This window comes from Lepidochelys kempii, chromosome 1 (genome assembly GCF_965140285.1).
Source record: "Lepidochelys kempii isolate rLepKem1 chromosome 1, rLepKem1.hap1, whole genome shotgun sequence".
NCBI classification, from domain to species: Eukaryota; Metazoa; Chordata; order Testudines; family Cheloniidae; genus Lepidochelys; species Lepidochelys kempii.
This window is the reverse complement of record NC_136380.1, coordinates 122,270,597-122,292,979: the sequence shown is the minus strand read 5'-3', so window position 1 is coordinate 122,292,979 and position 22,383 is coordinate 122,270,597. Positions and strand designations below refer to the sequence as shown.

General features: G+C 43.3%; 1 protein-coding gene across 1 annotated transcript in view; it reads right to left on the bottom strand.

Moving 5' to 3' along the window:
• GABRA5 (gamma-aminobutyric acid type A receptor subunit alpha5) overlaps positions 1-22,383 on the bottom strand; it is a 73,971-nt gene that overhangs the window by 17,149 nt on the left and 34,439 nt on the right. Inside the window, exon 5 of the mRNA XM_073353115.1 lies at positions 17,842-17,924. Coding sequence (XP_073209216.1) covers positions 17,842-17,924 — 83 coding nt within the window. The remainder of the gene's footprint in view (positions 1-17,841; positions 17,925-22,383) is intronic.

The window sequence follows — 22,383 nt, the reverse complement described above, 5'->3', positions numbered from 1 at the left end:
AAGAATGGTCCAGGGCCTAGAAAACAAAGCTTCTAATGTGAGGCTTAAGGAGCTGAACTTATTGAAGAGAAGGTTGAAAAGTGTTTTGATCACTGTGCACAGGTACTCACACATGGACAATGATCTGAGAGTGGGGGATTTTCAGCTTTGCTGAGAAGGGCCTAACAAGATTTTGTCTGGAAGTTAAAGTTAGACAAATTCAACCTTGAAATAACGCATGATTTCCTAGTGGTGAGGGTAATTAAATATTGAAAAAGCTTACCAGGGGAGGGGCTGGACTCACCATCACTTGGAGTCTTTAAGACATGACATATTTCGTAACACATACTTTCATCTGGCTTCTGGGCGAAGTTCTGCAGCCTCTGTCAGTGGGAGGCAGTGAGGAGATCAGGCTGGGTGGTCATGGTGGTCCCTTGTGGCCTAGGAAGTTATGGTTCTATGAATTCCCCCTTCCTTCATGGAACATGGGGAGAATAGGAGTGCCTCTATTGCCCTCAACATGCTCAGAACACTTTCAGCTTTGCACTAAGACAGTGAATATAACCAAATCTCATGTTTCAGGGTTTCAAGGGTCAGGAAGGATTATGTTCCCCCAGTGCACAATTGGCCAGATGAGTTCTGGGTTTGTTTGGGTTTTATTTTCCACCTTCCTCTGAAGCATCAGAGATTGGCCGCAGCTGGAGATGGGAAACCAGACAGGGCAGATGAGTGCTCCGAGGTGGTACAGAGAATCCTCCTTCTTATATGCCTGGCTCACCCGACTTGCTCACATGCTCAGGATCAAACTCATCAGATTTGGGTCAAAAAGAATTTTTCCCACAGGTCAGATTGGCAAAGACCTTGGGGCATTTTGACTTCCTCTGCAGCATGGACCATGGTTCACCTGCTGCGATAATCTAGATGAGTGGTTCCCAAACTTGTTCCACTGCTTGTGCAGGGAAAGGCCCTGGTGGGCCGGGCCGGTTTGTTTACCTGCTGAGTCTGCAGGTTTGGCTGATCGTGGTTCCCAGTGGCTGAGGTTCGCTGCTCCAGGCCAATGGGAGCTGCTGGAAGCAGTGGCCAGTATATCCCTAAGCCCGTGCCACTTCCAGCAGCTCCCATTGGTCTGGAGCAGCGAACCGCGGCGACTGGGAGCTGCAATCGGCTGAACCTGTGGACGTGGCAGGTAAACAAACCGGCTCAGCCCAAAAGGGGCTTTCCCTGCGCAAGCAGTGGAACAAGTCTGGGAACCACTGATCTAGACATATCTCACCTAATCAATTCCCTGCCATTGCTGGGGCCTTGGGCATTGGTTACATCCTGTTCTCTGCATCTGGCACACAACAGTTTAGTCTAACTAAATTCTGAACTTAATATAGAGTATCTGGGTGAAATGGAATGGCTTGTGATATAAAACAAGTCATACTAAGTGATCTAGTGGTGGCCTTAAACTCTATGAAACTATGAAATCAAAAAGGATGCTGAAGAGTTAAAAAAACATTCTCAGGAGAAGAAAGGGGGTCAGCTGTTAAAAGCTTCTCAACTGACTCAGATTAGGGTGACCAGGTATCCAGTTTTCAATCCGAACACTCAGTCGAAAAGGGACCCTGGCAGCTCCAGTCAGCACCGCTGACCGGGCCATTAAAAGTCCAGTTGGCAGTGCTTCAGGGCTAAGGCAAGCTAGTGCCTACCTGTCCTGGCTCTGTGCTGTGCCCTGAAGTGGCCATCAGGTCCAGCTCCTAGGTTGGGATCCACGGCCAATGGGAGCTGTGGGGGTGGTGCCTGCAGGCGAGAGTAGCGACGCATGCAGAGCTGTCTGCCGTGCCTCCGCCTAGGAGCTGGACCAACTGCTGCCACTTCTGGGCCACAGTGCCAGGACAGGCAGGAAGTCTGCCTTAACCCTCCTGCTGTGCTGCTGACCAAACCCTGAGCCCCAACCCCCTGCCCCAGTCTTAAGTCCCCACAAACCCAGAGGCCCCTCCCACACCCCAAACCCACCCCCAGAGCCTGCACCTCCAGATGGAGCCCTCACCCCCCCTGCACCCCAACCCCCTGCCTCAATCTGCACCCCCTCCCATGCCCTGAACCCCTCTGCCCCACTCCCCATCCTGGAGCCCCGATCTGCACCCCAAACCCCTCATTCCTGGCCCAACCCCAGAGCCTGGACCCCCCAGAATGAGCCCTCATCCCCCCTGCACCCCAGCCCCCTGCCTCAAACTGCAGCCCCCTCCCACACCCTGAACCCCTCATCCCCAGGCCCACCCTAGAGCCCGCACCCCCAGCTGGAGCCCGTACCCATGCCCCAGCCCAGACCCCCTTCCCGCACCCTGAACCCCTCATTTCTGGCCCCACCCCAGAGTCTGCACCTCCAGTTAGAACCCCCTCCTGCACCCCAATCCCCTGCCCCAGCCCAGTGAAAGTTAGTGAGGGTGGGAGAGAGTGAGCCACCGAGGAAAGGGGAATGTAGTGAGCAGGGGGGTAGGGCCTTGGGGAAGGGTTGGGGCAGGGGGGTGGCCTCAGAGTAGGGGCAGGGCTATGGTGTTTGGTTTTGTGGGATTAGAAAGTTGGCAACCCTAACTCAGATAGCGCCTCCGTGGAAGGAGTTTGAAGGAGCTGGCAACTCTTGGGGAAAGGCAGGCCTGCTACGGACTCCTTTAGTATTATTTTAAAATCTATTTTCTCTTAAATGCTTTTTGTTTCAATAAATAATACTTTGCTTTAAGATGGCAGTCCGGTCACTGGTTACCACTGTCATTGCTCCTGGAAGGAACAGAATTGTCAGGCCTGCTGAGGTAAAGACAGTGGATGTACATCAGACTGCAGCTTGGGCCAGCTCTGAGAGTGGAGGAATCGTACGTCTCCATCCTGACAGAGGTGATGTCTCCAGGCCTAGGACCTGAGTGGTGCAGGGGTAAGGTTGCTAACTCTCCAGGATTGTCCTGGAGTCTCCAGGAAATAAAGATTGCTTTTTAATTAAAGATTGTGTCATTTGATGAAACCTCTAGCAATACAGGGTCCACTTGATGAGCCCAGAGGTGCTGTTAGTCAGGGAACTATGATAGCAGATCAGCAGAAATTGTATGCAAAAGTCTTGTGTTCTTAAATACAGATGGCTGCTCTTCGGTGCAAAGCAGCAAAGAGGAAGCTGCAGTGTGCTGGAGGCTTTCCAAGCTCTTAACAGCTTTGTTAAGATATTGCCACCAAACTAAATAAAGGTTTGGGTGATTTCCTGACCTCCAGAGAAATCACTCCCTCTATAAATACTGCTAAATCATCCCTATTATGGATGATTTCACCTGGGAGCTCACAAAAAATATACGAAGGTCAATCTTTTCTTTTCTTTTTTACCTTTGCAATGCCCAAACTACTCAAAGTGTCAGGGCTTGCTTTTCTTTTTTTAGTAAAAAGGCCTAGGGTAATTTATCTCACTACCTCTTCCCTACAAAATTTTTATTCCCTTCCTCCACTTCAGTTTACCAACTCTGTTCTATGCTATCAACACACTCAGTATCAGTTTTCAGGAAAAACAAAATACAAACCAAAAGTGAAATCCCTGCAAGCTGCATGGAAACTTTTTAAACTTTTTAAAGACGCCATAATAGAGGCTCAACGTAAATGGATAGCCTTAATTTAAAAAAAACAGAAAGAACCAAAAAAGTGCCACCATGGCTAAACAACAAAGTAAAAGAAGCAGTGAGAGACAAAAAAGCATCATTTAAAAAGTGCAAGTTAAATCTTAGTGAGGAAAATAGAAAGGAGCATAAGCTCTGGCAAGGAAGTGTAAAAATACATTTAGGAAGGCTAAAAAAGAATTTGAAGAACAGCTAGCCGAAGACTCAAAAAGTAACAGCAAAAAAATTTTTTTAGTACATCAGAAAAAGGAAGCCTTGTAAACAACCAGTGGGGCCACTGGACAATTGAGATGCTAAAGGAGCAGTCAAGGACAATAAGGCTATTGCAGAGAAACTAAATGAATTCTTTGCATCGGTCTTCACAGCTGAGGATGTGAGGGAGATTCCCAAACCTGAGCCATTCTTTTTAGGTAACAAATCTGAGGAACTGTCTCAGATTGAGGTATCATTAGAGGAGATTTTGGAACAAATTGATAAATTAAACAGTAATAAGTCACCAGGACCAGATGGTATTCACCCAAGAGTTCTGAAGGAACTCAAATGTGAAATTGCAGAACTACTAACTGGTTTGTAACCTATCATTTAAATCAGCTTCTGTACCAAATGACTGGAGGATAGCTAATGCGATGCCAATTTTTAAAAAGGGTTAGTGGTGATCCCAGCAATTACAGGCCTCTAAGCCTGACTTCAGTACTGGGCAAACTGGTTGAAACTATAGTAAAGAACAGAATTGTCAGACATACATATTAGCATAATTTGTTGTGGAAGAGTCAACATATTTTTTGTAAAGGGAAATCATGACTCACAAATCTACTAGAATTTTTTGAGAGGTCAACAAGCCTGTGGACAAGGGTGATCCAGTGGATATAGTGTACTTAGATTTTCAGAAGGCCTTTGACAACGTTCCTCACCAGAGGCTCTTAAGCAAAGTAAGTTGTCATGGAATAAGAGGGAAGGTCCTCTCCTGGATCGGGAACTAGTTAAAAGTTAGGAAACAAAGGGTAGGAATAAATGGTCAGTTTTCAGAATGGAGAGAGGTAAATAGTGGTGTCCCCCAGGGGTCTGTACTGAGACCAGTACTATTCAACATATTCATTAACAATCTGGAAAAAGGGGTAAATGGTGAGGTGGTAAAATTTGCAGATGATACAAACCACTCAAGATAGTTAAGTCCAAAGCAGACTATGAAGAGCTACAGAGGGATCTCACAAAACTGGGTGACTGGGCAACAAAATGGCAGACGAAATTCAATGTTGATAAATGCAAAGTAATGGACACTAGAAAACATAATCCCAACTATCCATATAAAATGATGGGGTCTAAATTAGCTGTTACAACTCAAGAGAGATCTTTGAGTCACTGTGGATAGTTCTCTGAAAACATCCACTTAATGTGCAGTGGCCATCAAAAAAGCAAACAAAATGTTGGGAATCTTTAAGAAAGGGATAGATTATAAAACAGAAAATATCATATTGCCTCTGTATAAATCCATGGTTCCCCACATCTTGAATATGGTATGCAGATGTGGTTGCTCCATCTCAAAAAAGATATATTGGAATTGGAAAAGGTATAGAAAAGGGCAACAAAAATGATTAGGCGTACAGAACAACTTCTTTATGAGAAGAGATTAATAAAATTGGGATTTTTCATCTTGGAAAAGAGATGCCTAAGGGGGGATATGATCGAGGTCTATAAAATCATGACTGGTGTGGAGAAAGTAAATAAGGAAGTGTTATCTACTCCTCATAACACAAGAACTAGGTGTCTCCAAAATAAATTAATATGCAGCAGGTTTAAAACAAACAAAAGGAACTATTTCTTCACACAATGCACAGTCAACCTGTGGAACTCTTTGCCAGAGAATATTATGAAGGCCAGTACTATAACAGGGTTCAAAACGGAGCTAGATAGATTCATGGAGGGTAGGTCCATCAATGGCTATTAGCTAGGATGGGCAGGGATGGTGTCCCTAGCCTTTGTTTGCCAGAACCTTTGGTCTGACCCAGTATGCCGTTCTTTTGTTCTTATGTAGATACAGTGACTGCTTGAATCTGTGAGCAGTCTATAAGAAATAGCTCTGAGAGGTGTGAAATACCTCATGCATCCCAATGAGGCATCAACACTGTTGATGATATCACTTCTGGTCATTTTAGCAGATACATCCAGTTAATATGTGCTTGTCCCACAATCACAGATTGCCTCCCACTCTTTCGTAGGTGCCAGAAACTCCAATTACCCCCACCCAACTGGCATAACCTCTGACCTCCTCCTTGACAATGTATGCAATGCAATTATGCAGTGTCAGATTGAAAAGTGGTGGTGTGGGATAGCCTAGAATAAAATCAATGGAATATCAAGATAAGGCAGGTGATAACATACTGATTATCATAATGAATTCCACAACAATCTGTTTTTCTATTTAAAATAAGGTTCCATAAGGTTTCCAATCTGCTCTGCCAGAGTGCCACAGAACTTAAACCCATCTTGTGTGTGGTTATGAGAAAGCCTTTCTATTTGAGAGATAAATGATTGATCTTGGTCGAGCCTCTTCCATGCTTCCTCCTCCACCCACAGGAAAATGGGGCAGAGTAGAGTAAGGTGGACAATTTTTGTTAACACTCTGTCAGGATATCACTGATGGTGAAGTGAAGTGAAAGAGAGGCTGGGAAACTTGAAGGAGGTGCATGTGTATCTGCAGACAAAATCTGGCACATATGATGGCCCAAAATGTGTCTCGTTTCATTCAAAGCAGATTCAGATACAAGGCCAATAAACCACTTGGGAATATGCAACATTTATCTCTATTTAGGAAATTTTCTTTCTCTCAGAACTCAGATGATTAATTTGCTATTCTTTAGCAGAATATTTCTGATTTCCTAAAGTAGGAAACCCTGTTTGAATCCTCCCTGCTCCTCATCTAAGCACACACTACCAACAAAAAAGAAAGAATGTAGAGTTTGGGACAATAATTTAAAAACAGAGCAGTGTTTGAAACTATTAAAAGCTTAAAAAATGAGTGAGTGCTAACTGACAGATGCTTCCAATGAGCATTTTATAAAAGGCTTGAGAATATTCTGGTTTATCATCTACCAAACAATGAAGTGAAATAATTTCTGCTGGTAACTCCTGGCCAATGAGCCATGCCTTAGTTTTTCAAAACTAATAAACACTCCAAGAAATTCAAAAACAATGGAGTTCTCCTCTCTCTTTTTTTGTCTCTTAATGTGGATGGCAAGAGTCTTATAAAAGGCCAAACACACTCATTCATTTCCATGAGTAGAGGGGAGCATCCACAGCCTTGTGAAGGTAGGACAGTGTTTCTAACTCTCATGGGTTTTTGTGTGTGCAACAGGATGTTGGCTGGGGCTGGAGCCTATCTGGCAATGACACAAGAAGCTCTAGCCCTCTTGTGAATTTCAGCATCTCCCCCGCCACCCTTTGATGGGCTGCCTGCCCCACTTGCCTGCTTCCTGGGGTAGAGCAGCCAATCAGGGCTGCTGCAGGAAGTAGGCAGCGCTCTCTCCCCATCCCCTCAGGAGCCCCACACCATTTTCACAGGAGGTGATGGAGGAGGAGGGAGCTAAAAAGCCCAGCAGTTTAGGGTGACTCCACTCCTCCCCTGCAATACTTGGCCTGGGCTTGGACACGGGGAGTGGGAGTGAAGAGCACTGAGAGATGCCCCCCCCTCCAGCCTCAAAGAGGAGAGGGGACCCTCCTGGAGCACTCCCCCCATCCTGGGGGTGAAGGGGGGTTTGAACAGCACAGGAGGAGCAGAGGTGAGACAGGGGCAGAACTGATGTGGGGGCAGAATTGATCGGGGGCTGGGCAGATGTAGGTGTGGGAGGATGGGCAGAACTGATGCAGGGGCTGGGGGGACAGGATTGATTTGGAGGTGTGGGGGAGGGAGAATTATTTGCTGGGCAAGGGGTGGACAGATGTGGAGACAGAAGCGCCTTCAGTGTGGACCAAAATCACCTTTCCTAGTGCATTTGGGTGTGATGGCAACACTAATTGTCACAAACACACACACTGGGGAGGGGCAGGGGGAGTTCAAAAATCAAACAGACCCAAAACCCCACTATAATATTTTTTAAAAGTCTTATGATTGGGGGCAGGGGGAGTCTCATTATTTTGGGGGTCTGACTCATGATATTTGAACCTCGGGGGGTTATGAATAATGCTATAAGAAAGTATGAGAAAGTGTCTGTAACAAGGCAAAGCACTAGCCTGAAAAGGCTAAAAGAATCCCTGCCTATCACATAAGGAATATGTATATAAGGAAGTGGAAGCTCAGCCCTAAAGCTTGAGTGTGTCCTGTTTTTCCTGGCTGGTACAGGCAAAGGAAAAGCCTTTGGCACAGTAGCCAGTATTAGTTAGTGGAGATGCTTTATTTTATTTATGTTTTTCACGGTCAAACAAATAAATTGTGACCTGAGGCCAGGCCTTAAAAGGACACGGGTGTGGCATTTGCTTCCCCTCCCAGGCTGGTGAAACAGCCCACCAGTTTACAACGCCAGCTCCCCAGCATGTTCCTTGGAGCCACTTTCTATGTGCTCTGAGGATTGGGATCTGCTGGTGGAGTTGTCTGCTTGCCACAGTATTGTCCCTCCTACTCAGCTTTTAATGAGTGAGTGATATTCTGATCTAGTCAGCGTTATCTACCCACTCTCCCTACCACTACTCCAAACCTCATCTGATAGATGGGAAATTGCTGGAAAGGAAGTCCATGGGAGCATGACTCCTGCTAGAGCCATGGTGTTATAGAAGGTGGGAAAGGGAAAACAGGAAGCAGTGCAGAGACGCAGGGTATCCCTGGGCTACAGTGGCTCTCCTAAGATCAATGGGCTGAACCACCCCTGTGTGTTGGCTGTGGATAGGTATTCTAAACAGTACAGTCACTTGGAAAATACAGGTTTCAGAGTGGTAGCCGTGTTAGTCTGCATCAGCAAAAAGAACGAGGAGTACTTGTGGCACCTTAGAGACTAACAAATTTATTTGCGCATAAGCTTTCGTGGGCTAAAACCCACTTCATTGGATGTATGCAGTGGAAAATACAGTAGGAAGATACATATACTCACACCTTGTCAACTGTTGGAAATGGGCCATCCTGATTATCACTACAAAAGGTTTTTTTCTCCTGCTGATAATAACTCACCTTAATAAATCACTCTCGTTATAGTGTGTATGGCAACACCCATTTTTAATGTGCTCTGTGTATATTTATCTTCCTACTGTATTTTTCACTGCATCCGATGAAGTGGGTTTTAGCCCATGAAAGCTTATGCTCAGATAAATGTGTTAGTCTCTGAGGTGCCACAAGTACTCCTGTTCTTTTTGGAAAATACAGACTCAAGTCCAAACTTTTAGAGTTTCATGGCCGCTGCACTTAAAATACCCAGATGAGGATGATTTAGGCCAAATCTGCAAGTCAGTGGGAGTTTTGTGTATGTGGATCATTTGCAGGATCTGACCTTAAATCAACACTCAATTAAAAATAATAATTACCTGTACAGCTCACCCATGACGGTTATGTTTTATACCCAGGTGATAAGATATAAAATAATTTAAGAAGAATTTTGCATAATTTATGGAAAGCTAAAGATCTATTGGATCCAGTAGCTGCTGCATTGCTAGATGCTACCAAATTCTAAAGTGTGGTGTAAAATATCCCACAAATCTGGACTAAATTTGGCCTTAAATTTAGTAAAAAAATTACTCTCAAACCATTAATAACTGGTTGAAGAAATAAAGAAAGATGTTCCAAAGAAAGCCACATTCACTCTTCTATTTTGTTTGTTTTGTCTGTCTAGCTACATTCTCATACTGTGTTTGGCACTATGGTATATAGATTACACCATGGTACCATTAGAGTGCTTAATCTTGCAACTGCTGCTAATCCCTATCCCTACTGTAGAGATCCCAGGCCCATTAATTAGTAAAGATGATCATAAATTATCAGATTACACAGATGGGATTATTTTAATTATAAAGGATTTTATCTGTCATGCAATCCAAAATATTTTAATTTTGATGTCTTTTTTTGGGGTAAGATTTGGGGATATAATTTTAAAGGTTGAAATATTTGCCTTATGGAATTGGGCTTCACTTGTTTTTAGAATATGGAATTTGAACTGCACAGACCAAAAATAAATTTCACTTAGACATAAGTTAAACATGGTGTTAAGGAATTTTGTTAAGGCCAATCTGGGTTCTGCTAATCAGAGAGCCAAGAGATAGATTTAACAGAGCGTCTGAACCTTAATCTTCTTTGTCAATTTGTGCTTTAAAAAGGGTAATGACACCCCAGTTAATTGATCTGTTTTTTGTGTGCTTATGCATGTCTCCTGACTTTACTTAAAAGAGATTGTTAAAATAGAATTGCTGAGTTCCAGGTTTATTGTCTTTTGAAAACTTCTGTACCAAATATATTTGTTTGCATCTAAAAAGATGCTGTTACTAACTGATGAAAACTCAGCCTAGGGGCCAGGAATCAAACTGTGCTCTTCCTGGTTTGTGCATCAACACTGGTTATAAATAAGGAATCTGTACTTGGTAGTGCCTGTGCAACGGAGGGCAAAATTTAGCTCTGCAATTGAAACTTTTACTTAAAATTTTTGTTGCTCATATGTGAGCCAGAATACAATCCAGCTCACACTTCACTAAGTCCTAAAAGGAGAAAGAAAAGTAGTAACAACGCAGTTTTGTATAAAAACTAAGCAGATGTGGTACTGAATACAGACAGAGCAGGTCTGTTGGGGAGAAGCTGCATTGTTTCATACAGTCAGTTTTCAAAATAGAACTGTAATTTAACTAGTGTGAAAAAAATTATATCCACATAGCTATGGAATGATTGCCTAAAATGAATATTTTTAAACAGTATGCTGATTTACAAAACAGGATCTTCACATTGACTCTAGTGGGAATTGTGGATTCACAAGGGGTTTGAAATTATTTAAATTCAGATTGATCATTTGGCCTTTAAACTAACATAGGGTCTGGATAAATAATTTAAATTGAGCACGGTGATTTGAATAGCTAAGTGACATGCAGGAGAGAGGCTAGCAACTAAAAAGTGGAAAAAGTCCATCGTGAGACTTTTCTGGATGGTGTGATGTAAGCTGTACAGGATGCTGAAACTAATCTTGCGAGCAAATTCTTAGCCATGTGTTTGTCCATGAGAAACAAGAATGGGGGCAGCACATGGTTACAAAATGGGCATTTTCTAATTTCAAGCCTACTAAAAGGATCGTAATTTTTGTCCTTCCCAAAATTAAAAGAAAAATATGGCTCTATACTAAAGGCAATATTTTCTAGCTAAAAAGAATTTTCTTAGATTCTAGCCTTCTCTTTCCACAGGAGACAGAACAGGGTATTTTAAAATGTGTCAGACAGACCTCATGAGGCTTCATTACTAAGCAACAGTAAGATACTACAGTGATTGGAACTATAAAAAAAACCTTAAAATAGACAGCTAGAAATGGCTATAAATCAGATTGTGATGTGCAAGCCATCATAGTCAAGGTTGGAATGGGAATATGAATTAATTTTTTCTTACTCTGAAAAGAAATGGAGCTATTTACTGCCCTCAGATTATAAGATATTTAGATATGCGAGATTGATGTTGATTCTGTGTTGCCAACACATGATTTTTTGGTGCATCTTGCTAGATTTGGTGTTTTTCTTGAAGCTTCTTCAGCTTCTGGAGGTAAACGGTTTGGAGAGAATCTCAATTTTCATTTGAAAAAAAAAAGGAAACTAGCTCTCATGGTCGTGGAGAAAAGCTTGAAAATGTGATCTGAGTGTATCCTAAGGGCTCAGAAACCAGAAGGCAAATAATATATATTGGGTGTGTTTTATTTTTTAAAATCTCATGATTTTGGAGGCCTAACATGCTTTTTGATGCTTAGTTGACTATACCGTTGACTACTTGAAAACAATCAATCGGCTATATTGGAATCTGGAGCTAGTACGTAAACTAAAATATACAAGTTCCAGTTGGTACTGCTAATGTAGAGATACTAATGTACACGTGTACTCATAAGTCACTCAGGAACATCTGCTGTCACAGAAAGGGACTGGGCCATTTAGGTACAGCTCTGCATTGAAAGCTGTGCAAAACCAGGCCACATGCCTCCTGAAGGACCCCAGTATGTAAGTGTGATGGAGTATATACCGTACAGTGGTTTGGAAACAGAGGGAGAGCTCAACCAAGGCACCTGGTTGCATATGGAAACTTAGATGGGGCCCAATTAAAAAATGAGTTCCAGATGGCGGAGGAGCTGGGTGGTTTCTATAAAGAGAGGAAGCTCAAAGCAGAAGAGGGTGTAGGAAGAGAAGTCTGCAGTCCTTCTCTTGGTAATAGCAAGATGGGCAGGGTTGAAGAGGAAGCTAAAGGGCAGAATTTGCCCTGGGATTGTCTCCTGAATAAAGAACTCTGGCAAAAAGAGCAGGAGAAAGATTGGGAAGCTACTGGGGTGCAACAAGCCCTGGCAATGAGTCTTGAAAAAAGGGCAGGACCCAGAGCTCCAGGGAGTCATTCCAGTGAGGAACAGAACAGAGGGATGAAAGTTTGAGCCTGTGCATGGCAGAAGTGGTTTAAACTTATATTTTTAATTTGGGATTTGTTGGAGGACTCTGGGGGAACGCTGTGAGCCTCTGCCCTGAAATAAGGGTGAATCCTGAGTGGTGTGGTACCCTGAAGAAAGGGGGTAAGGACAACTGGTCCCAGAGTCAGGGGCCAGAGACCTGATGCAAGGTCTTGATGTTGTCTGTTGGACTCTATTGGTCTGGGGGGTAGGGTGGAACTACAAGGGTATATCTGCACAGCAAAGAAAAACCAGCAGCTGGCCCATGCCAGGCTGACTCAGGCTCGCGGGGCTTGGGCTGCAGGATTGTTTCATTGCTATGCAGACTTCTGGGTTCAGACTGGGCCTGAGCTCTGGGATACTCCCACCTCACAGGGTCCAAGAGCCTGGGCCCAAGCCCAACCCCAGATGTCTACAGAGCAATGAAATAGCCCCATGTGCCTGAGTTGGCTGGCATGGGCCAGCCACAGGTGTCTAGTTTCTGTGTAGACATCCCCCAAGTGACCTGGCTGGAGGGCTGAGTCACAGTGTCTGTCAGCAGGGGGCATTAGACGAGGAGACCCTGCTATGTCATGCCCAGCTGTGAAGGGGGCTGTCACTAGTGAGTTTGTCTACAGCAAGGTAGTGTGGACATGGAGACACCCTTCTGAGGTGCAGCATACTAACCACCATACAACTGGTCACCTCTACTGGCTAGCTCTAGGTAATGAGGGGGAGGGAATGTGGAACCATAATGACTCCACCTAGTCTCTGCCTCTCTTGCAGTACTGAGTCCATGGGGGAGTAATTAGACAGTAGTCCCTCTCTAGCATAGGGCTGCTATGCTGTCTGGCCCTTGTGGAACCGTACAAGGGAAGGGGGCTCCTTACTCCCCACCCTCAGCTCCCCGATATAAGGGCTAACCTGAGTCTCAGTCGTGGTCTTGACCTGTAGTGAAACCTACTCCATCAGGAATAATGTGCTAAGAAAAACAAGTGGCATGCTGAGCCATATTGTTGAGTTGTGTATTGCGGGATCAAACTACAGTTAAAGAGAGAAATAAAATGGGAAAAAGAAACTTCTTGCTAGCCAATCACATTATTCTCCGGTCCAGGGAATATCACTCCCTCCTGTATGAAGGGAAAGCCTGGCAGTTTTTACAGAAGCAGCCATGTAAGAGTGAGTGTCATCAGGACACAAGATGAAATGGATCAATATCATGGCCCCTGGAAGTCTTTCTTGAACTACCTGAAGTCTGAGCATCTCTGCTGCGCCTCCAGGAAATACAGCACAGAAGGTGCAACCCATGGAAGAGTGCAAAGGTGGCTTTAAGCCAGCTTGTGCTCTTCTGATTATGTGCTGCTCTGGAGCCAGTGTGGTCCCTCCAAGGGCTGCTGCTGGGCTGCTGCACATAATCTTGTTACTGCTCAGTGCTAACCTGACATGGTTCCTCCTAAGCCTCGGCCAACTCTTCCAGCAGGGGGCAGCACAGTGTTGTTTATGGCAGCCCAACATAATGCCTATGCTGGGGGAATTCTGCCCCAGGGAACTGCAGGTCATTCATGGCTCCTGTATGTCACTACAGTGGTGTATAAGGGGAGAATCGCTCCCAAAGCCTTCAGACATGCTGATGCTGTGTAATGTGTGCTACCCTGAACAGCGACATCTTAACACCTTCTTCCCTTCACCTCTTTTTTTTGCTCACTGCAGTTAGTACTTATAGCATAACTTTTATTTTTGGGTGTAGTGTTGGCTGATTTGATGTGGAATGAATTTGAGAACTGATTTTACACCATGCTTGATGGTGACCATTTTTTCAATTGTCTCTCATGGGGAAGGGACCAGAATCTATTACTTCAGTTTCTGTGGTTCAGCTATACCTGTCATGTTAATGCCAATATAAGCATTGTTGGTAAAAAGACTGGACAGTAGGGCTATTTTGAGATGACATTTTAAAAATGTAAAATATCTTGGGAGTTTCCAGGTAGATTAGTATCTGTGAAAGCAAGATGCACAGTAATTTCAGTGAGCTGCTGACTCAAAGGCTGCCGTGAGTGTTGTAGTCAAGCTGTGAATTTGAAATCACCGTATTGGGCTGCTATGTTAACTGCATTGTTAGTGCTAGCTGAGTACAGTATGTACATGCAGAAAATGTCACGTTTCATTTATTTTCTATAAAATAGGTAAAACTCATCTAAAATACAAATACTGAGCACTTATTTCCTCAGGGCCTGATTCTGCTGTCTTTATTCACAGTGAATAGTATCTTACTTTACGAGTAGTTATTGATTTCAATAGATCTACTCATGTAGTAAGTTACCACTGAATGTCAGCAAGGCTGGCAGAATCTGGCCCTAAGTGAGTATTAATAAGTTCTTAGGAAATTACAGCAAATATTAAGTTTATCTTGGTTGTGTGGGGTTCTGCTGCAAACATGTTGTTGTTCAGCCACTTACGATACAATGGAGTGAAATCCGGATTCTATTGCTCTGCTTTGCCACATCTACCACTCGGAGACCCACAGGGTAGAACACTAGTTTATAAAACGTTTGTTATTCTGTTTCAGTGGCCTGGCTGTTTTCCAATCATGATTCAGTACATGGCAACATCTTGGCACATCCTGCATGATGTGATCAGATGTAACAGTGTCATGCCTTATTGACAGTGACTCCACGTTCGGGAAGATTCTCACAGTTAAGCTAAAGGATAGAGCAAGCAGAGTTTTAAGGTTAAAGCATGGGAGTGGGAGGCAGGAGATCTGAGTTATTTTCCTAGTTCTACCACTCATTGATTTTGCACAAGTCACTCAGGCCTTACTGTTCAGCAACGTCCACTAGTTTGGATTGCCTTCCTATTTTGGGTGCTAGTTGGTGTTTCAAGTTAGTCTGCAGAGGAAGTATAGCCCAGGAGGCAAGAGATCTGGTTTCTAATCCTGTCTCTGCTACTAACATACCATGTGACCCTTAGGAAGTCTCTTTGCCTCCGTTTTCCTCCCCACCCACTCTCTGTGTAGAAAATTATTGGAGCAGGGACAGTCTCATGTTTTTGGACATAAGTGTGTAGACCAATTTCACCAGGCAAATGTTCAGGTTGCCTAGTGTAGCTTGGTGGAGGAAGTTAATTGGTATGGGAGTGCAATTGCGTGCTCAACTATGGAGATGGCACAAACAGAAAACTGGTTTAACCAGATAATCACACAACATTAACTAGACTCCCATCACTCCATAATGCAGCATTTCATACTGTCAAATCACTGGCCAACATTAACTCACAAACATTAACTACTTCATCTTTCAGGGCAATCCTGTGACCAAATTTAAAAGGATATAATTAACACCATGATTAACACCATGAGACTGTAGCAGTTAAGTCAGTTGTCTGGGCAGGGGGTCCTGTGGTCTGTGGATTAGACATCTGTCTGTCTGACCAAAGCAGTGGGTTCTAATCTGCATTCTGACACTTGTTTGCTGTGTGACCTTGAAGAAAGTCAATTAACTTCTCTCTGCCTCAGCTATCCTAGGTATTTACCTGTCTCCATATGGGTGTTGGGAGCCCTAACTGAACTCTTCTTGCAAAGTACTACCAAGGCCAATCAGTGAACAAGGTGCAAATACAGTTTCTAGCTTTGGGGCCTTGCTTGATTTACCTACATTACATTTTTTTTTTTTTTTACTCTGGGTTAAGATCAGGCCTGTGAAACTTCAGTGTGGATCAGTTTTGCTTTGGCAAATTTAGGGAGTGAGGGGTCAGTACCAGGCATATAATAGAAGGCGTACTTTGAACTCGCCCATGGAAGAGATTAGCTCTTTCCCGTAATATAACAGTTTTAATATAAGAGTGCACAGATAGGGCCAAATTCCTTGCTAGTATCAACTGGTGTGGTTCCACTGATTTAAATGGAGCTGCATCTGTTTACACCAGCACAGGACTTGGCCTCTAGAGTCTGCATTCCCAGGTTTATCCTCAGCCTCCTTTAAAAAAAAAAGAGAGATTGCTACCATGTGGTTCATAAATCCTTACTTTTAATATGGAGATATGGCCCAAGGAGGCTACGAGTATTCACATACAGAACGCTATTACTTGTACTTTGGTATTTTTGACTCTCTTGCAGTTAACTAAGTTGGTGAGCCCTCATCCACGAAGGGGCTTAAGCACTCTGATGCTGAAAGATTGTGGGATGCTCAGATACCATGATATTGGGGATAATTTAAAGGGTGGAATTTTTTCCAAATTTGTATTGCAGCATGTAATCAGCTTCTCTCACACAAATCATATTTTCATGTGAATTCACATATCACATTTTATGAGTTTGGAGTGAAATCTATAGTCTGCTCTTAAACCTTTAAGTTAGGATCTTGTCATTCAAGTGAGTGACAGAACTTCAAATTATATTGTCATAGGTTAACATCATTGCACTCAACTGATGCATTTGAACCTATAGTGACCCTGTAAGAAACATTTGGGTCTACAAGTGAGCTGTAGCTCACGAAAGCTTATGCTCAAATAAATTGGTTAGTCTCTAAGGTGCCACAAGTACTCCTTTTCTTTTTGCAAATACAGACTAACACGGTTGTTACTCTGAAACAGATGAAACTGAGTCTTTTTTGCCCTTCAAGGGAAGGGAAATCAAGTGACTGAGTTTGGTAATTATTACTGCATTTCGTGCTTTTACTGTTATCAACATGATCACAAGAAGACAATGTATAACCAATATTAAACCAGCACACATACAGCAGATAAAAGCAAGATTAATCTTGGTAGGATTAGAGAATCTACATTGATACGATGTTTTTAAAAAAAAAGATAAGGGGGGGCGAGTGTGGTGTGGGGGCATTAACTTGTTCCAAGGACTTGTTAAAAACCTTGACTGGTAACTTCAAAAGCCTTGGGAGACTTCTGTTGCACCTGGAATCTACGTTTCGATTACTGAAATAAAAGAGGTCTATTCTAGTAGCCTAGTCTGTACTTTAATTAAGGGCTTTGTATTTAAATATAGCCATACAATCCCCTAAGGTTATTTTTAAAGTAAGCTGCTGGCAGGACAGCATTATGGTGGATTACAGATTCAGGGTATCAAGAAAAATCAGCACTTCAACATACAATTTAGAGGATAATGCGTGTGTTTGTATATACAAACAGTAGCGTGCATGTATATATAATGTGTGTCTGTGTATGTACGCAGTTTAATGCAACAAGATATAGGACTAGATTTATCAAAGACAAGATGGGCAGATTTTCCTCTTTTGCTAACCTCTAGATATCTGTACTATATATTTGTAGTCAATAGAACATGACAAAATAGTACATATGTAAACCCTGTAAGAGCACAGTTGACACTAGGGAAAGTTCTACTTTTCCATACATGTAAAAACCTCAATTATTAAAAAAGTTACTTGGTTGCATCTAGTATTGAATAGGTATTGTTAAAATATCCCCACTACCTGTCATCCTTGTGACACACAGGTTACCAAGAGGGATACATGATCTAGACAGTAGCAGTGCTACACAGAGTTTGCCATCTATTGGAGATTTAGAGCTTGGGGGGGCAGACTGGGTAGGATCAGATCAGTCATATCTACTGAAAGATGTACACAAACTGTCCTGGCTGAAAATGACAAGCCAAATCAAAACTGTATTCATAGTTCTTAATTGTGACCAGAACTTACAGCTTCCAAATTTTAGCGGGCAAGCATGTGCGTCCATGGGGAAGTCTTCAAGCTGCATTGGGCATTCAGCAGAAATGGTCAATCTGTGAGAAGAAAAAAGAAACAAACTCTTCATTTTACTCAGCACTATGCAGGCCCTTCACTGTGGTATCTGCGTGCTGACAGAACATACTCTATATGGGGTCTTCCATTGATGGGCCTATCTTCCATGAATTTATCTAGTTCTTTTTTTAACCCTGTTATAGTTTTAGCCTTCACAGCATCCCCTGTCAGTCATACACATGGCCTTTTGTTCAGCCAGCCCCCTTCAATACAATACACTAGTGCATTACCAGGGTGGTCCATGTATCTGACTGTCTGACAATAGTTTTTGGGGAGACAATCACACCACCAGCCCATGTACCACTGCCTGGAAGTTCTAAAGATGAGTTCCTGCAACAGCTTTTTGCAGGTGGAGAGGTCAAGGGGGTTAGGGTAAAAGAAGTTTAACACTCTCTGATACATCCACTGCATTGGTACTGTGAGGGGACTGAGACAGGGTAGAATGAGGAGAATGGCAATGTGGGGGAGAAGAGGAACAGGTGTGCAAGGGGAAGAAAGGAAGATGGAAAACAGAGGGGACTCATCATTAGGGCCCTACCAAATTCATGGTCATGAAAAACATGTCACAGACCATGAAATCTGGTCTCCCCCCGTGAAATCTGGTCTTTTGTGTGCTTTTACCCTATACCATACAGATTTCACAGGGGAGACTAGAGTTTCTCAAATGGGGGTCCTGACCCAAAAGGGAGTTGCAGGGGCTCACAAGGTTATTTTAGGGGTGTTGTGGTATTGCCACCCTTACTCCTGCACTGACTTCAGATCAGGGCAGCTGGAGAGCACCAGCTGTTGGCCGGGCACCCAGCTCTGATGGCAGCACCCTGCCAGCAGCAGCGCAGACGTAAGGGTGGCAATACAACACCATGCCGCCCTTACTTCTGTGCTGCTGCCTGCAGAACTAGGTGGCCAAAGAGCGGTGGCTGCTGACGCGGGTCCACCTCAACAGGCAGCAGCGCAGAAGTCAGGGTGGCAATACCCTACCATGCCGTCCTTACTTCTGTGCTGCTGCTGGCAGCAGCGCTGCCTTCAGAGCTGGGCTCCCAGCCAGCCATCACCACTCTCCAGCAGCAGCGCAGAAGTAAGGGTAGCAGTACCACAACCCCCCCTACAATGACCTTGGGACCCCCCCCCACAACTCCTTTTTGGCTCAGGACCCCTACGATTACAACACTGTGAAATTTCAGATTTAAATAGCGGAAATCATGAAATTTATGATTTTTAAAATCCTATGCCCATTAAATTGACCAAAATGGACCATAAATTTGGTAGGGCCGTACACAGAATAGAGATGGAAAGGTAGCAACAGCAGTAAAGCAAGAGAGAATATCCAGCTTGATAGAAATGATACACCATTTCCCAATCACAGACAGGAAATGCTGCTTCTAAGATGTGGTAAGAGCAATAGGTGAGGTTCGAGTCACCTGCCCTGAGGCAAGGAAGTTTAAAAAAACCCTCAAAACCCAGAAAATAAAATAGAGGGGAAGGGAAACAGGCTTCGAGAGTATGTCTACAGCTATCAACCCAATCCAGCAAAATGTTTAAGCACATTTTGAACATTAAGCATGTATGTACTTTGTGGGAGTGGGGCCTGTATAAGAAGGACCCCAGCTTTCCCATACTCACAAGTTTTGGACTCAGACCTCCAACAAATTGACTTTTTTCTCTTGGTAACTCTCCTTCCTCTTTCTCTTTCATCTCTTCACAGTTAGATCCCAGATAGCTTCTATGCCAGACTCTAGAAGCCCTAAAATCTCTGCAGGCTCTGGGTCAAGCTAGATGTTGTACTGAGTGAGTTTCAACAAAAGCATTTCCTCCCCACCTGTTCTGCAATTGTAATTCTATAACCATCACATGTAGAACCATTATTATCTCCAAGGAGAATCATGCATCCACAGGAACAGAGCATACCACATCCCCATAGGCAATAAAATGTGTTCTCCTGATAATTAGTCAGACCCATATATTCACTCTGTTTCTAATAAACCTCTCTCTCTGGGTCTGTAATTATAACTGTAATATCTACAGAGAGTGAACTGTAGTCAGTCCTATGTTTTGGCAAATTCCATATGTTTAACCCAAACGTATTGGTCCCAGTGACCTAAAGTCTACGAGGCGGAAGGAGCTGTAGTGGGAAAGTTGCCTGCCACACTCCCAACGTAAAAGGGACCCAGAGCTGTCTGGCACAGTCCAGGCTTGCTGACTCAATTAACCTTTGTCTTGCCTCTCCTTCCATGCAGCCTAGAACTAGATCTCTCCCGAGCCCAGTGGCTACCTCAGAGAAGGAGAGAGATGCAAACACTGCCCGCCTTTCTCCAAGGGCAAATCCTTCTGGGTTACAACTTCAATCTGCTGCACCAGCAGGAGCGGATCTAGCCAAATAGCTATTCTAGAGGAGAAATTAATGCATGCTGAGGTTGGCTGCTAGGACATCAGTCTTGGCAGTAGCTGTATCCAGGCTCCAGTCCAGTACTTCTCTCTCTGGCTTCCTTTTTAAAAGTCATTCAAAATAACAGGGAGGGATAACAATCAAAGTGGCCACGCTTCCACATGTTTTGTTCTCTATGTCAAGCAAATACTTCCACAAATGAAATTTCTTTGATGTGTTCACAGGACAGCACCTTACTCCAAATGTTGTAATATACCTGATCTACTTATTTCAGTTCCCCATCTGTCTTTTTATTTAGAACACTTTTCATCTATAGAGCTCAAAGGATGGTAGGTATCATTATTTCCATTTTAGAGCTAGGTAGGCTTGGAAGGATTAGGTTTTTATCAGTAGATGTTAATTCCCTGTACACACACAAACTGACAAATATGCCCATTGAAATTTACATATAGTAAGAAAAATACTGCTTGAGAACTTATTAGAGGTTGATTTAAGGATATTTACTTTGTACATTTTGATATGATGTTGACAAGTTGTGTTTTTAACAGTTATCAAACTTTAACTTTTTGAATAGCAACAGCTACGGTCATTAATTACTTTCTTCCCTCCACCTGCCCACACATGTTTTGTGACACTCCACCCATAATTTCTCACAACTGTGAAATTTTAAATCAATTAAAAATTGGAAAATAAATGCTTCAAAATAAACTGACCGTTGTCAAACTTATTTAAAAAAATCAAATTCTGCCAAGTCTACAGATAGGGAAATTGAGGCACAGGGTCATCCATTATCAAACAAGAGGGATCAGGGGCAGAGCTGGGACTGGACCTTAGCTCCCTGCACTTCAAGCACAATGCCATATCCAGTGGCACGTGCTACCTCTCCTCTAAAGTAACAGTTACATAAAATAAAAAAAGAGACGACAAGACCCCTACATGTCTATATTTTTAAGGAAAGACATATTGGACTCTGATCCATGTATGGTATTAGAACTTGGGCACCACTTAGTGAAACTGCAAGAGAATTTCATATTAGAAACTGACTTCTTGTGCTGGTCTTAAAATAACCGCTTGAGGCCTGGATCCTATAAGGTGCTGAGCATGCTCTCCCTGAGCCCGCAAAGCACTATTAGGGCCACAGCGCTCAGCAGCTTGCAGGGTAGAGCCCTGAATGCCCGGTGCATAGAACTTCTCCAGTTCCTCCGACTAATGGTTTCTGTGTCAAATCAGTGCTGCTTGATGTTTGCTTTCCTTCAGTTTCAGAGGAAAACACCAGTCACTCAATGAAGTTGACTGGAATTAAAATCCTCCAAGTCTCTTTAAATGAAAAGTTGACATTTATATGTAATTTAATTTTGAAGGATATGATTGTGCCTTTAGGGCACAGGCTTACATTGGGGCTATGTGGAGCTGCACGGCCCCAGGGCCAGGCATAATCATAGAATATCAGGGTTGGAAGGGACCTTAGGAGGTCATAATCCCTCACCAAGCTTCCTTATCCTAGCAGGCAGTGCACAAACTGCTCTGTCTTTTAGGGTAGTGCATGGTGCAGTCTGCTATCCCTAATGTTTGAGTGGTGGAAGGCACCGTTGTCTCATCTCTTCCCTTGGGGGCTCTGTGGACCTCTAAGGGTTCAAGGAAGGAAGAAGCCCCAGTACACAGGGACTGTAACCATCCCTGACCCCCACATGCAGTGTTAGGTGCTGTGCACCTTCTTCTGTGCATTTGTATAAAAGTTCTATCCCTAAACAATAAACTGAAATATCCCAATAATTTATTCTCAGATGTGTTATTCATAACATTGCATAGCTAGTACATTTTAAATTTTAAAATGCTTACTGGATGATGTCATAATAACCTGTTACAAAATCCTTATCATTTACTGGGTACTTTATGCCATTAATTACAACATATAATTGGTGCATAATAGGGCTGGGCAATATGGATGAGCAATGGCTTTGAAATATTACACATTTTCACCACATTGTTCTGCATTGTTCTGGTCCCCTCAAATATTAACTCTTCACTAAAATATGAGGGTCCAAAAAAGATGTGCT